The sequence below is a fragment of the Poecilia latipinna genome, unplaced genomic scaffold (assembly GCF_001443285.1).
Source record: "Poecilia latipinna isolate Pla-1442-1.1 unplaced genomic scaffold, P_latipinna-1.0 Scaffold4408, whole genome shotgun sequence".
Lineage (NCBI taxonomy): Eukaryota > Metazoa > Chordata > Actinopteri > Cyprinodontiformes > Poeciliidae > Poecilia > Poecilia latipinna.
The window spans coordinates 1-13,814 of NW_015117024.1; the positions used below are offsets into that span (position 1 = coordinate 1).

At 35.2% G+C, this 13,814-nt stretch overlaps 1 protein-coding gene and 1 long non-coding RNA gene across 2 annotated transcripts; both read left to right on the forward strand.

Annotated features, from left to right (window-relative positions):
* Positions 1-2,918: 2,918 nt before the first annotated feature.
* On the forward strand, positions 2,919-5,602 carry LOC106942600 (C-type lectin lectoxin-Thr1-like). The gene is made up of 3 exons (XM_015025921.1): positions 2,919-3,272; positions 4,034-4,119; positions 4,193-5,602. The coding sequence occupies exons 1-3, from the start codon at positions 3,008-3,010 to the stop codon at positions 4,274-4,276; spliced, it is 435 nt and encodes a 144-aa protein (XP_014881407.1). The 5' UTR covers positions 2,919-3,007; the 3' UTR covers positions 4,277-5,602.
* A 6,010-nt stretch (positions 5,603-11,612) lies between these two features.
* Positions 11,613-13,808, forward strand: LOC106942601 (uncharacterized). The gene is made up of 3 exons (XR_001423665.1): positions 11,613-11,694; positions 11,945-11,992; positions 13,708-13,808. It is a non-coding gene; the product is annotated as an uncharacterized LOC106942601 (long non-coding RNA).
* The last annotated feature ends 6 nt before the right edge of the window (positions 13,809-13,814 follow it).

Consider the following 13,814-nt stretch of genomic DNA (forward strand, 5'->3'; position numbering starts at 1 on the left):
ACTATTCAAAAACCTCTTGCTGCATTCTTTCTGGTGATGAAGCAGGCTCCACTTCTGCTTTTCGAAGACGTGCAGTTGTATAATTGCATGGACAGCAGCTGTTTATTTGGATTTAAAGTGACAGAGCCCTAAAACATCTAATTTGGAAACATGTTTTGAATGGCCCATAGACTTATCCCAAGCTGTTCAAGGAAGCATAATAGGTTGCCTTTAATGTACACCTATAACAAGCTCAACCTTTGTTTTTATGCAGTTACAGAACAAATTGTGAAACGATATATGTGTACAACTGTGAGCACATGGAGTGCAGCTCAAACGTACCGCAGAATGCACCACACCGACTTGGCAATGATCGAGATCGAGGCAGGAAGCTCAGCAATCACAGCAGTGATTCAAAATGACAAAGTTTGGATTGGTCTGTACCGGGTGCCGTGGCATTGGTCCGACAAAAGCCCAGCTTCCTTCCTCAACGAGTTCCACCACCATAAACAACTACCCCAGTAATCAGCTCCGTTTTGTTCAGGATCCTGCTCACCAGTGGGCCAACGTTGAATGTAGGAACAAAAGACCTTTTATCTGCCAACAAGGTAACTACTAAATTAGAAATTCAGGAGCATGTAATCGAAATATCTCATCTTATGATATAAATTACTTTTCTGTTTAGTGTTTAAGATGGCTGCCACTGTCAGAATGACTGCTGCCACGGATTCTGATCTGACTGACCCAGCCGTCAACGCTCAGCTTCTGCAGCAGGTACCGACAACAGATTCTGACCTTGCTTTTATCTCTTTTACTTTAAATGAGTAACAACTGTTGTTTTATTCTTCCCAAGCTTGGTGCGCTGCTGACAACTCAGGGATGGATAGATTTCAAGATGCAATGGAAAATTCTGCCAAAGAACTTCACTACAACACAGCTGCTTAATGTTGTTTTCTGCAATTCATGGTTGTTTTGTTTTCTGAGTCCAAAACAAAACAATTGTATCATGTTATCAAATATATGAACAAAAACATTGGTTTTGCGCTCAAATACAGACAGAAAAACATTAAATATGTAGAGCAATATTTTTCACCAGATGTAATAAATCATAAAATGTATTCAGTCTGAATATTTCAGCCCAGGTTTGACATTTTGAGTTAGAGATAGGTTTTTAAAAAGATCATTTCATCATTTCATCATTTCATCAACAAAAGAAATCACTTTGGTAACCCTAACTGAGCTTAAACAGGAAAAGTTTATTAAAAACATGTACTTTTTCCAGTATGTTTAAACATCTAGTTTCAAATGTACATAGTAAATCCCCCCTGCTGGATTTTTTTGCATGTAGGCGCAGCAAAGGCAAATGAGGCAGATTAGCAGTGCTTGCCAAGCAGTGGTGTCATCCAGGACATGTTAATGTGGAATATTGTCTGTGCCGCTTCACTATTGAACCTTTAGAAAGTCGTGGGAGCCACAACACCACCATAGAGCAGCAGTCTTCAGTCAGAGCTCTGTTTGGATTTGTTGCAAGATTGACTGCTGCTGGAGATCCTTCCCATCCACAGTATCACCATCCATAATGACTCTTTGAACATATTCTGATATTACAATTATTGAATTTTATTTTGGGATGAATAAAATACTTCTGAATTCTGAGGGTTTTTTGTCATAATTATTAGCTTACATTAGAATTTAAAGACAAATATATATAATATAAATCTGGTAACTTAATCTAAACTTATGTTAGCTTCTTGTTGAAATTATAAATTAGTTTTTTTTTACTTATTCCATTTTACAGTGAGTTTTGAAAATAACTTAAAAGCCAAATGATATCTGTAAGCTAATATATGACATAATTTAATTAGGAAGCAGCAACTTAAAACTCAAACTTTCATTCACTCAAAACATTTTCTCTGTGGTAATTTAAAAATCCTTTCTACTTCCACATTGATTTTGCTGTCAAACTTATTTCAACAAACAAGATGATGTCAGTGATGCTGTCTATTTCGGTGTTGATCCGATACAAAGTAAATACTGGGGCGGTATCACCGATTCCGACATTGATACCGATAGTTTTTAAGATTCATGTGTTTTCAAACTTCATAATATTAATCTGAATTACAGCAACATTTAATTTCCTTTTGGGATGAATAAAGTGTTTTTGAATTTGAACTTCTGACCTCAAGATGGTTTTGTGCCGTTACCTAGCAACCACAGCAAAGCCCACCGCCGTTACCTAGCAACCTATCTGAGTTCTAGAGAGATTGGCCAGCTAACCAGACTAAAATCTCATAAGAATGCTTTTGTGCACAAACATGTAAGGAAAGTGACATTTAATGCCCACAGACCTATCCTAATCTGTTCAAGGAAGAACAGTAGGTAACCTTTATTATTTTTATATGTTTGACATAATTAATCCACACTTTCAGGAGAGATTTCTGTCATTGTAAGATATGTCAACATTGAAAAAACAAAGGAAAGATTTTCACCAAAGTCAAACTTTGCATATGAAAATATCGTAAGCCTCATTTGTACATTCCTCCGAGGTTTAATCTCCCCGAATCACTGCTCTTTCCGCTGTTTTTGCATTTGATCCAAAACTCCTGTAGTTTTTTTCTGGAACATGTTTTCCAGAACTGAGAAGTAAAAGTCTGACTGAACTTTGGTCAATAAAATCCAGACATAAACCAAATGTTTCAGCATCTACAGCACTAATATCACTGGTGTCGACTAGAAATGGGTTGTTTTCCAGTGACAAACTATAGCAAAATTTTCCTGTAAGGTAATTTTGCATAAACAAATGATTATAAAAACACAAATAGATATGGTTTTCCTGTGCACTGATCTTCCATTCTATTAGTCCTGTGTATATTTATATGTATTTGNGTGACACTAACATTCTGTCGTAGTTTGCTTCTTTTAAAATAAAACATGCTTTTGTTTTTATGCAGTGACAGAGCACAATCTGAAACAATTTGTGTTCATTGCAACTTTGAAAACATGGAGTTCTGCTCAAACATACTGCAGAATGCATCACACCGACTTGGCAATGATTGAAAACGAGGCAGAAAACTCTGAAGTCAGACACTTAATTCCAGTTGGAGTCGATGTTTGGATCGGTCTGTACCGAGTGCCATGGAGCTGGTCTGACAAGAGTCCCAGCCGATTCCAACCATGGGGCAATTCCGAACCAAACAACGTAGAGGGCATCCAGCACTGTGTCTGCGAGAATACACTACATCAGTGGGGTGACGAAAGGTGTCATGCCACCAAAGTCTTCATTTGCGAACAAGGTGATTGTTAAATAAGATGCTATGTCAAAAAACTTGATTTTTTAACAACGCTGTAGTAGGGACGAATTTTGAGATCAATCTCTGAAAATTTCTAAAGAAAAATATAAACATTTCTGAGCTTGAAAAGTCAAAAATTTCCTTGAAAAAAATTCTGAAAGTTTCAGTCTCAGAAAATTTATAGAACAAAATATGTAAAATCTTGGAAATTTCAGAGTTTGAAAAGTCAAAACATTTGCTGGAAAAAAACAAAACAAAAATTTAGACTAATCTCAGAAAAGTCCAAGGAAAATCTTCTAAATTTATGAGATGGAAAAGTTAAAAATTACTAGAACAAAACTCAGAAATTTAGAGATTAAACTTAGAAATGTCATAGAAAAAAGTTTGGAAAATTTTGAGTGAGTGCTTGAAAAATACTGAGATTTTGAAATTAATCTCAGAAATTTTAATAAAACTTGGACATTTCTGAGTTTAGAAAGTTAAAAATTTGCTGGAAAAACTTAAATTTTGATCATCTCAGACATTTTCTTGAAAAAACATGGAAATTTCAGAGTTTGAAAAGTCAAAATATTTCTGGGAAAAAAGTCAAATTTTGATATGAATCTCAGAAATTTTCTAGTTTTTTTTCCAAGTAAAGTTTTTACTTTTTAGATTTACAAATTAACTCACTTTTCTCAAATTTACTCCTTTTTTCTAGAAAGGCTGTAATACGCCATCATAGTTTTGTCTTGTGGTTGTGACACGGCTTATTTTTTTCTGCTCAGTGGTAAAAACGAGCACCACTGTGAAAATGATGACGAGCGACGTCGATCTGACCGATCCAGCCGTCAACGCCCATGTCCTCCAGCAGGTAAAGAGACCACATTTCCTTTTACTTGTCTCAATATAAATAAAGGAACGTGACAAAATGTACCCTTCCTCAGCTTGGCACCTTGCTGACAAACCGGGGATGGACAGATTTCAAAGTGCAATGGAAGATTATCTCCAAGAAAAACAAAGAAAACTGAATGCAGCAAATTAACTGCTGATTTATAGGCCTTGTGATTTCACCTTTTGGTCAAATCAGATTGCAAATGATTGTAATAGAAAGTAATGGTATCTTAGGTTTTAAAGGGGACCTATTACACAAAATTCACTTTTTGTACATCTTTATACTTACATTTGGCTTTCAACTGCTTCTAAGAACAGTTGAAGTACTTCAAAAGACTGTTTTGAGGCTCAATAAAATATTTTTTAATTGAATTGAATTTTGGGAGAAAAAAAAGAAAAAAAAAGCACCAAGCCGTTTTTAGGCAGCAAGTTATGGTTGTTTTGGTGTCTGAAAAATGAGTCACAGTCAGGCACTGTGCCGTTTCCTAGCAACCCCAGCCCGTCGCCTAGCAACCCAAGCTGAGTTCCGCCATGTTTGGGCAGCTGGTTTTACCGCTGAGTACGTTGTTCAACGGAAAAGACCAGTGTTTTATTGTTGACTTACCATCCAGAAATATTACTTAATAATGATTTTGTGCAAAGAAAATGTAACAAGCCTGTTTTTTATACCTGTTCAAGGCAGCATAACAGGTCACCTTTAAAACAAGATACCTGAAAATAATAAATTAGCGCTTTAGCATATCATAAAGCTGCCAATGTAAAATGAAGCATGAACAGATAAACTAAAAATGTGTAGCTGAATTTCCTCTATCCACTTGTAGAAGATATAACCACATAGTCACTGGAACCGTTTAAGCATCCCTCATTTGATTAATAGTCTTGTTTTTAATGGAGTTGAACTGTAATGTCAGGCTGTTTTGCTTTTGTTTAAACTTTAAACTGTATCAACTGTGACGAGTTTCTAGATTAGCTGAGATTTCCTCAGCAAGGAAATTAAGTTTAGTAGCTTAGTATTTTTGTGTAATTGCAAGTCATAACAGAATGTGCAAAATGTAAATGAAACAATGCATGTATTTTTTCTTTCTATCTATTCTTAATCTGGTTGTGCAAACAAATCCAGGTTTACTTACTGGTTTGTATTTGATTTGATTGATAATGTAGCGTAAGAAAATGTAAGACCACCATATAATATCAATATGTTCTGCATTCTGTTTTAGTTCTAAAAGAGCTTTTAATAAAACTTTTAAATAAAAAAAAAAAGCAAAAAAAATTGGCAGAATGATTTTATTTTGAAGTTACAGATTGAGGCAGACTAAATACAAAAGACACCAGACATTTTTTGGGATTAATTAAAAGGAAAAAAAAAACTTACATAATTTTTCTTACACTTCACAACTATATGCTACTTTGTGTTGGTCTATTACATGAAATCATAATAAAATACATTGAAGTTTCTGTTTGTAATTTGACAAAAACGTAAATAAAAAAAACAAAAAAAACGTTAAAGTACTTCAAGGAGTATTTTAAGCTACTGCATGTGAAAGCTTTAGTTATGGACAACTTTATCCCTGTTTTCATATAAAATTATAATTTAGAAATTGCATTTAGTGTTTTCTGATTTGAACATTTGTTTGATGATCTAAAACATTTACTACAAGCATGACAAATTACTAAAAACAGGGGAAATCTGCAAGGAGAAAAATACTTCTGTACAGCACACAGTATACTTGCAGGGTAACTTTTTATTTATTTACATTAAATTGCTTTAAATTAGAGAAATCCACCCTGATCAAATATACCATCTTGCTAAGACAAAGAAATTACTTACAAAGATGTACCTCAAAGACAAACTTTGCATATGAAAATCAAAAGAAGCACCGTGAATTTTGATGAAGGCGCCTTCCTTTCAATCCAAATAAGATGACGTCTAAACTTGACCTCAGTAGTACTGCCTTTGTGAATTATAAAAGGCAGATGAGATGGATTAAAAAATATATATATATACTTATATTTAACTAAAAGTAAAACTTGGAGAAATTAATAAATGAAGTTCAGGTTTATGTTACACGTCTCAGCTCATAGTGGACAATTGTAACAAATTATGTTTTGTTTTTTTTCTCGTTTTTTTCTTCTTCTGCTTCCCCTTTGATCTTGGTGGAGAGCCTGTAACGATCAACAGTGGAAAAAAAAAAAGAACGACTCTTCCCCAAACTCTGTCTCTCTTTTACAAATTCTTGAAATTATGAAATCATTAACATTTCTTAGTACAATCATATCCTTGTGTCCTTCTGTTGTTATCAAACGACCACATAGCGGTCACTTCAGTAAATAGTATCAACTCCCAACAACTGTGACAGTATCAAATTGCCAAATTAAACAATTCGCCAATTAATTTAGAGCTCACAGATGTACATAAAAAAAAACATTTCTCAAAATTTCAAGGGCACTAATTTCTTTGAGTCATAATAATTATGAGAGGATTAATTATGTTAAATAATTTTACATGGACATGTTATAATGAACAAATATACTTTAAGCTCTAATGGGCTTTGAATAACTATATAACTGACCATACAGTTTAATTGATTGCTAAAATGTAGCTAATTGCGATCCTAACAAATCACTCTTTTCTCTTATTTTTGAATGTTTGAGCATGTCTATGTATGAAATTACGAAATCAGATCTAAATTAACTTGTTACTCCACATTTTTAGAGGGGGGGCAGCCCTCACCAGATTTTCTGAACTATCAACAAGTGATGATTAAATTATCCCAGTTTATAGTGTATCACATTTACAAAACTTTGTTTTTGACAAATTAATAATTTTTGTTTTAAGATTCAAGAAATGAATAAATGAAATTCAGATTTACATTTGCAGCTGAACTATCCAGACTTTGGGAATTTTTGTTTTCCATATTCAGTTCTATTTTTTAAATTTCTTTTCATATGGATTCAAGATGAAAAAAATTATTTAATTGAAAGCTTTGTCTCTTTGAGATAATAAAAATTAACCTGCAAATACCAAGAGCCTCCATTTGTAAAGTTGTTTATCAAGTCCAAAGCGCTTTACACTCATCCATTTACACACATTCACACGCTGATGGTGGTAAATTACCAGGAACCAAAGCTGCCGTGGGGCATCAAGGCATCACCGGACCCTCTGACCACCACCAGCAGGTAAAGAGGGTGGAGAGTTTTACCCAAGGACACAGTCTGCTTGGGTACAGAACAAATCTCTACATCCAAATCCAGGAAGCTCTTCACAGACACCATGTGGCGACCTAGAGTTAATCTACAATTTGAACAAAGGTCAAACTGGAGACTAAAGATTTTTTAACATTTGTTAGATTTTCAGCTGCTGCGGTTCGCTTTTCCAGTGTCAAACGAAAAACCTGTTCCCCCCCTCGCCTGTGGGGGGCGTTGAACTAAGAACCACTGAAGGAAACGACAAGAAAACCTCTGAAGAAGACACTGAACACAACTTCCTTCTCCACAAAATGTCTCCGCCCCTTTTTGTTTGCTGCAGAGGTGTACTTGAATGTAAATGAAAATGGAGCTGCTTTAGCTCTTAGCAGTTGTTGGATTTCTCTTTTGTCTTTGGGGGGAAAAAAGACCAACCGTTTAATTTCAACCGCTAGCGCGAGGTCAGCACATTTGTTTTGGTTGTATTTACCCAGAACACTTTGCGTTTTAATTAGCTTTCTGCATTTGGAGTGACCACCAGCCCATCATATGCATTCATATCGTGACTGAGTTCACTTAAACCGAACCGAGGACTAGATTTTTAGACGGACCAGAGTTCTTTTTTTGTTCCAAATCAGAGTTTTATTCACATTCACATCTCTCTAAAACAAACCAGACTAACTAACTAAAGTGGCCAAAACCTGGCTGGTGTGAATGCAGCCTAAACTAAATGAGATTCAGATGACAGTAGAGGATCATTAATGTTTGTGTATGCTGCTGAACGTGGTTGCCGGTGGATTAGAGAACCTGAGGAAACATGCAAAGAGGTAAGATTAGCCATGCAGGCGACGTCATCCCTAATTAAACGACTTCTTCAGCGCCAGGACGACATGGAAGCTGAGCTCATTGATCAGGAGGGCCGCGCACGCCGAGATAACATAAGGACTTGAGGTATTCCCGAAAAGGCTGAAGGTAACAACATCGAGGGCTTCGTAAAAAATCTGCTTCGAGACTGTTTGGATCTCCCACAAGATGCTGAGCTCAAAATTGAAAGAGTTCACAGAGCGCTGNCTCCNTTAACCACCAATGGACGGACAGGTAAACCTTAAAATTAGCATCAGTTAATGTAAATGGGGTTCTTAACCCCATGAAGAGGAATAAGATACTATCTAAAATGAAGAAAGAAAATGTGCAGATAGCTATGTTGCAAGAGACACATCTTGCATCTGGGGAACATGAAAAATTAAAAAGAATGGGCTTCACCAAAATATATTACTCATCGCATAAATCTGGTCTTAGACGGGGTGTAGCCATATTAATATCACAGAGAGTTCCATTTCAACTTATTTCTGAAACCAACGACAATATTCATTAATAACAGGGAGAATAGATGGAACCAGTATATCACTATGTAATGTATACGTTCCACCTGGCAGTGACTTTTCATTTTATAAAAAACTATTTGATTAATGGGACAATCAACGGGTATACTTATTTGTGGAGGAGATTGGAATATATGACTTAATCCATGGTTGGACTCTTCACAACAAATTCCCCAACAAATTCATTTCTCTCATGCACATACGGTATACTCTAGAAAAGATTTTCTTTACTTTTAAAAGAGATTGCCATAAGATCTGTAACTGTGAGATAGGCAACATTAACCTCTCTGATCATGCCCCCTTATTATTAACTTTAAAATTAGATGAGGACCCTAAAAATACACAATGGAGATTAAATACGAGTGTACTGAATGACCTCCAATTTACAGAACTAATCAAATCTGACATAAACACGTTTTTAAAAGAAAACAATAACGGAGAGGTTAGTCCAGAAATAGTTTGGGATGCACTAACAGCAGTTATGAGGGGTAAAATTATATCTTTTTGTGTCCAAAAAAGAGAGCAAACCAATTAAAACTATCAGAATTAAACAATGAAATAAAAGAGGTTGAGACAAAACATAAGAGAATTAAAACCAGAACATAGTATAAAGCTTAAAATATTAAGAAATAAACTTAATGCAATGTATCTACAAGAAATATGGAAAAAGATTATCTATACTGAACAAAGATATTATGAATCAGGTGCCAAATTTGCTAAACTCTTGGGGAGAAAATTACAAAAACAACAAGCAGATAACACGATATACAGAATAAGGGACCCAAATTCTGAGAGGTGTGTGTATAAACAAAATGAAATCCAACAAGTTTTCCAAACTTACTATATACAATTATACACACAACCAAGCTTAAAAGATGGGCAGCAAATTAAACAATTCCTTGAACAACTTAACCTACCTGTTCTGTCGGATGATCAAAATCAAAGGTTAATGTTGTTTTCTGCAAAGTCATAGTTGAATATCTGAGTCCAAAACAAAACAATTTTATCGTGTTAACGAATATATGAACAAAAACATTGGTTTCGCATTTGTTTTGTGCTCAAATACAGACAGAAAAAGATTAAATATGTAGAGCAATATTTTTCACCAGATGTAATAAATCATAAAATGTATTCAGTCTGAATATTTCAGCCCAGGTTTGATGTTTTGAGTTTTTAAAAAGATTCACTGGATCATTATGAATCAAACTTAATTCAACAAACAAGATGATGTCAGTGATGCTGCATATTTCGATGTTGATCCGATACAAAGTAAATACTGGGGCGGTATCACCGATTCCGATGCTGATAGTTTTAAAGATTCATGTGTTTTCAAACATCGTGATATTAATATGAGTTACAGCAACATTTAGTTTCCCTTTGGGAAAAATAAAGTATTTTTGAATTTGAATTTCACTACAATACAGCTGTTTAATGTTGTTTTCTGCAAATTCATGGTTGAATGTCTGAGTCCAAAACAAAACAATTTTATCATGTTATCAAATTATATGAACAAAAACAACTGTTTGTTCATATATTTAAACAAAAACACCTTTCCATAAGGTGGTTTTGTGCCGTTACCTAGCAACCACAGCAAAGCCCACCCCGTTACCTAGCAACCTAAACTGAGTTCTAGAGCAGCTGGTCAGCTGACCAGACTAATATCTCATTATATAAGAATGATTTTGTGCACAAACATGTAATGAACAATGGGATGTTCATTACATGTTTATAGTTCATAAACATGTAATCAGACCTAATCTGTTCAAGGAAGAACAGTAGGTAACCTTTAATTATGCTGAATTTTTATGTATTCAGCATAATTAATCCACACTTTCAGGAGAGATTTCTTTCATTCTAAGATATGTCAAAGTTGTAAAAATAAGGGAAAGATTTTCACCAAAGTCAAACTTTGCATATGAAAATATCGTAAGCATCATTTGTACATTCCTCCCTGAAGGTCAGAGTCGCTGCTGTTTCCGCTGTTTTTGCATTTGATACAAAACTACTGTAGTTTTTTTCTGGAACATGTTTTCCAGAACTGAGAAGTAAAAGTCTGACTGAACTTTGGTCAATAAAATCCAGACATAAACCAAATGTTTCAGCATCTACAGCACTAATATCACTGGTGTCGACTAGAAATGGGTTGTTTTCCAGTGACAAACTATAGCAAAATTTTCCTGTAAGGTAATTTTGCATAAACAAATGATTATAAAAACACAAATAGATATGGTTTTCCTGTGCACTGATCTTCCATTCTATTAGTCCTGTGTATATTTATATGTATTTGTTAACTCTGAACAGGTGGGTTTTAAGTCGAGATTTAAAGGCACTCAGTGATTCAGCTGTTTTACAGTTTTCTGGAAGTTTGTTCCAAATTTGTGGTGCATAGAAGCTGAATACTGCTTCTACTCGTTTGGTTCTGGTTTAGTTCAAAGCTTTACAGGATAAAAACATCACATAGTCACCGATTATTGAACAAACAATAAACATTACATCTGGTCAGATGCCATCATCGACATCATCAATTCATATCAAAGATGGCGACAAACGTTTCACTTACTACAAGTCAAAGTTAACTCTAAATAATTCAGTGCTTCAACTCTTCTGCAGTTTTCTGGAAGTTTGTAGTGCAAACTTGTGAAGACACTAATAAATGTAACTAAAGTTAAATACATGGATTAGTTTCTCTAGATCTTACTGCAACATTTAATCCTGGAAATGTTCTTCAGGTGATAGAAGTCTGACTTTCTAACTGACTTTATGTGTCTCTGGAGGTTCAGATTTTCTATCTGTAATTATTGAAGGTTTGTGCAATGACCTGTCCAAGTTGAAGCGGGAAAGGGGAACACTTGTTGTCTATAACTTACTAAGTAAAACTTTGCATATGTAAATTTCATTGCCTAGTGTAGATTACTTCAGCCTCATCTTCCTTTTTATCCACAAAACCCGAGACCTCAGGTCTACAACACCAAGCAGCTGCACTCCGACTAGTAAGTATAATTCATGATATGTTGCAGACTATCAGCTAAGCCGTATTTTAGATGGTTACAATAAGTTTTGATACATAAACCAGACACTAATTTTGGAGAAATAATTTAGGCTTAGCTTGATTTTATGGACATTTTTCCATCGAGTTGTGAATTTTATAAAACCTTCATGTTTTTGATCTTTTAATGTTTTGCTACTTTTTTCTTCTCTGAGTTACGGAAGCTTTGAAATTCTTGTTTCCACTTTCTGCAGAAAAAACAACAATGAACCAACAAATGACTGCAGTTCTCCTGCTCTTTGGTAAGAACCCCAACCTGAAAGGCTTCAAACACTAAACAGAGATTTGCTTCCAAGGTTTAAAGTTTGGTTGTTGATTGATACACGGACAGATGCGATTCCCCGAGTTAACCCAGTGCGGCCATCTACCACCATTAGTTTGCTGTGTTTTATAATAATACGTGTTTGTTATTATTAACGCTTTGGTGCAAAAAACTGATTGAAAATCGATTTATTTACTGCATGTTTATGTCTGTTCAGGCTCAGGTGGAACGGCACTGAAAGCAGCCCTTTAAACCATTCAGACACGAACACAATAGAGACACAATCAGATGACTTATGACCCGCGATATTAACTCAATAGTCCATGGAAAAACCTTATAAGCTTGTATTAAAGCAGAAAGTACGGCGGCCACCGTATAAAAGGCTTACAGTATTCAATTATGCCGCATGAACTGATCAGTAGATTATTGCGAGGGAACGCAAAACGTTTTGCGAGGGAACGCAAAAGAAAAAAAATTCCCCATGTGCCCTGGAGGGCTCCGTATGAACGTGACACAAAAAAGGTAGGACTAAATTTATGTTTTTAGCTTCGTGAAATTAGCTGGGTTTTTTCCTCTCTCTTTGGCTACTGGTTCAGTGAGTTTTGCACATAGCATGGTGATTCTGGTATTGTTGGAAACAGAGTCTGGGTTTTAATCTGTTAAGTAGTTTGTGTGGGCAGGACCATGTTGCGCTGGGGTTGCTACGTGTTTACCAGGTGTGGGTCGTTAACATCTAATTAACGCCTAATTTTCTTTCTTTCTTTCTTTTTTTCTGTACTACTTTTTTTAATGCTTAGTGTTTGAGCTGGGAGTTGCTTATTGTATAGCATGTGCTTAGATTGACCTTGTTAGCAGAAGTGCTGCATGACCCAATATTGGGTCCTTTTTGGAGCGTAGTGTTAATTGTGCTAAACAGCTGCATCAGCCTTAACTGATGTCAGATTATAGTCCATGATCTATACAGCGAGTAATAAAAAGTCACATTTACCGTCATAAATAAGTGTAAATATCGCAAATATTTGCAAATTAGCGCCACAAACACTTTGATTTTTATTGCAAAAATCACAAAAAGAATCACAAAGTCCTGGAGGGACTGAAAAGATGTTTAGTAATATTATTTAATTTTAAGAATTCATTTATATTTTAACAGTTTGTAAACAGGTTTTATCAATACATACCAGCCCTTTAAGAGGATTCATGATCTTGATTTGGCCCAAAACGAAAATGAGTTTGACATCCTGATCTAAACAGTTGAAAACATGCACCATGTAATTCTTCAGTTACGGTTTAAAAGGCCGGTTAGAGAAAAGTAGTGAAAAAAGATAAAGAGAAACAACAATGGAGACAATCGATCAATACCTCAAATATTCAACTTTTGTTAGTGTTGTTGCTACTGTGTGCTGTGGGAACATTCTCCTGCTATTGTTGTCCGTTTCTCCCGTAATATTGAACTTATTTAATAAAAAATCACAAAAAGTGAAAAATTTAAGGAATTATCTACTTGAACAAGCTCTGATATCTTGCTGAAAAGTTACTAGACTGTCTTATTTAAAGTGTACCAAGTTATTTGCATTAGAAACCAAAAATATTTGGTTAGATTTTGTGTTTTTGCAGTGTTTGTCCCACTATGTTCAGCATGAATACATCCTTATAGAACGACAGCCTTCATGTAAATCCTATTTTGTAAATATTCAGGACTTTGCCTCAGTTCCTGCTCCCAGTTCCCACCACGCTGGTACTTCTACGTCAACCAGCCGCTGACCTGGACTCAGGCTCAGCAGTACTGCAGGGAGCATTACACC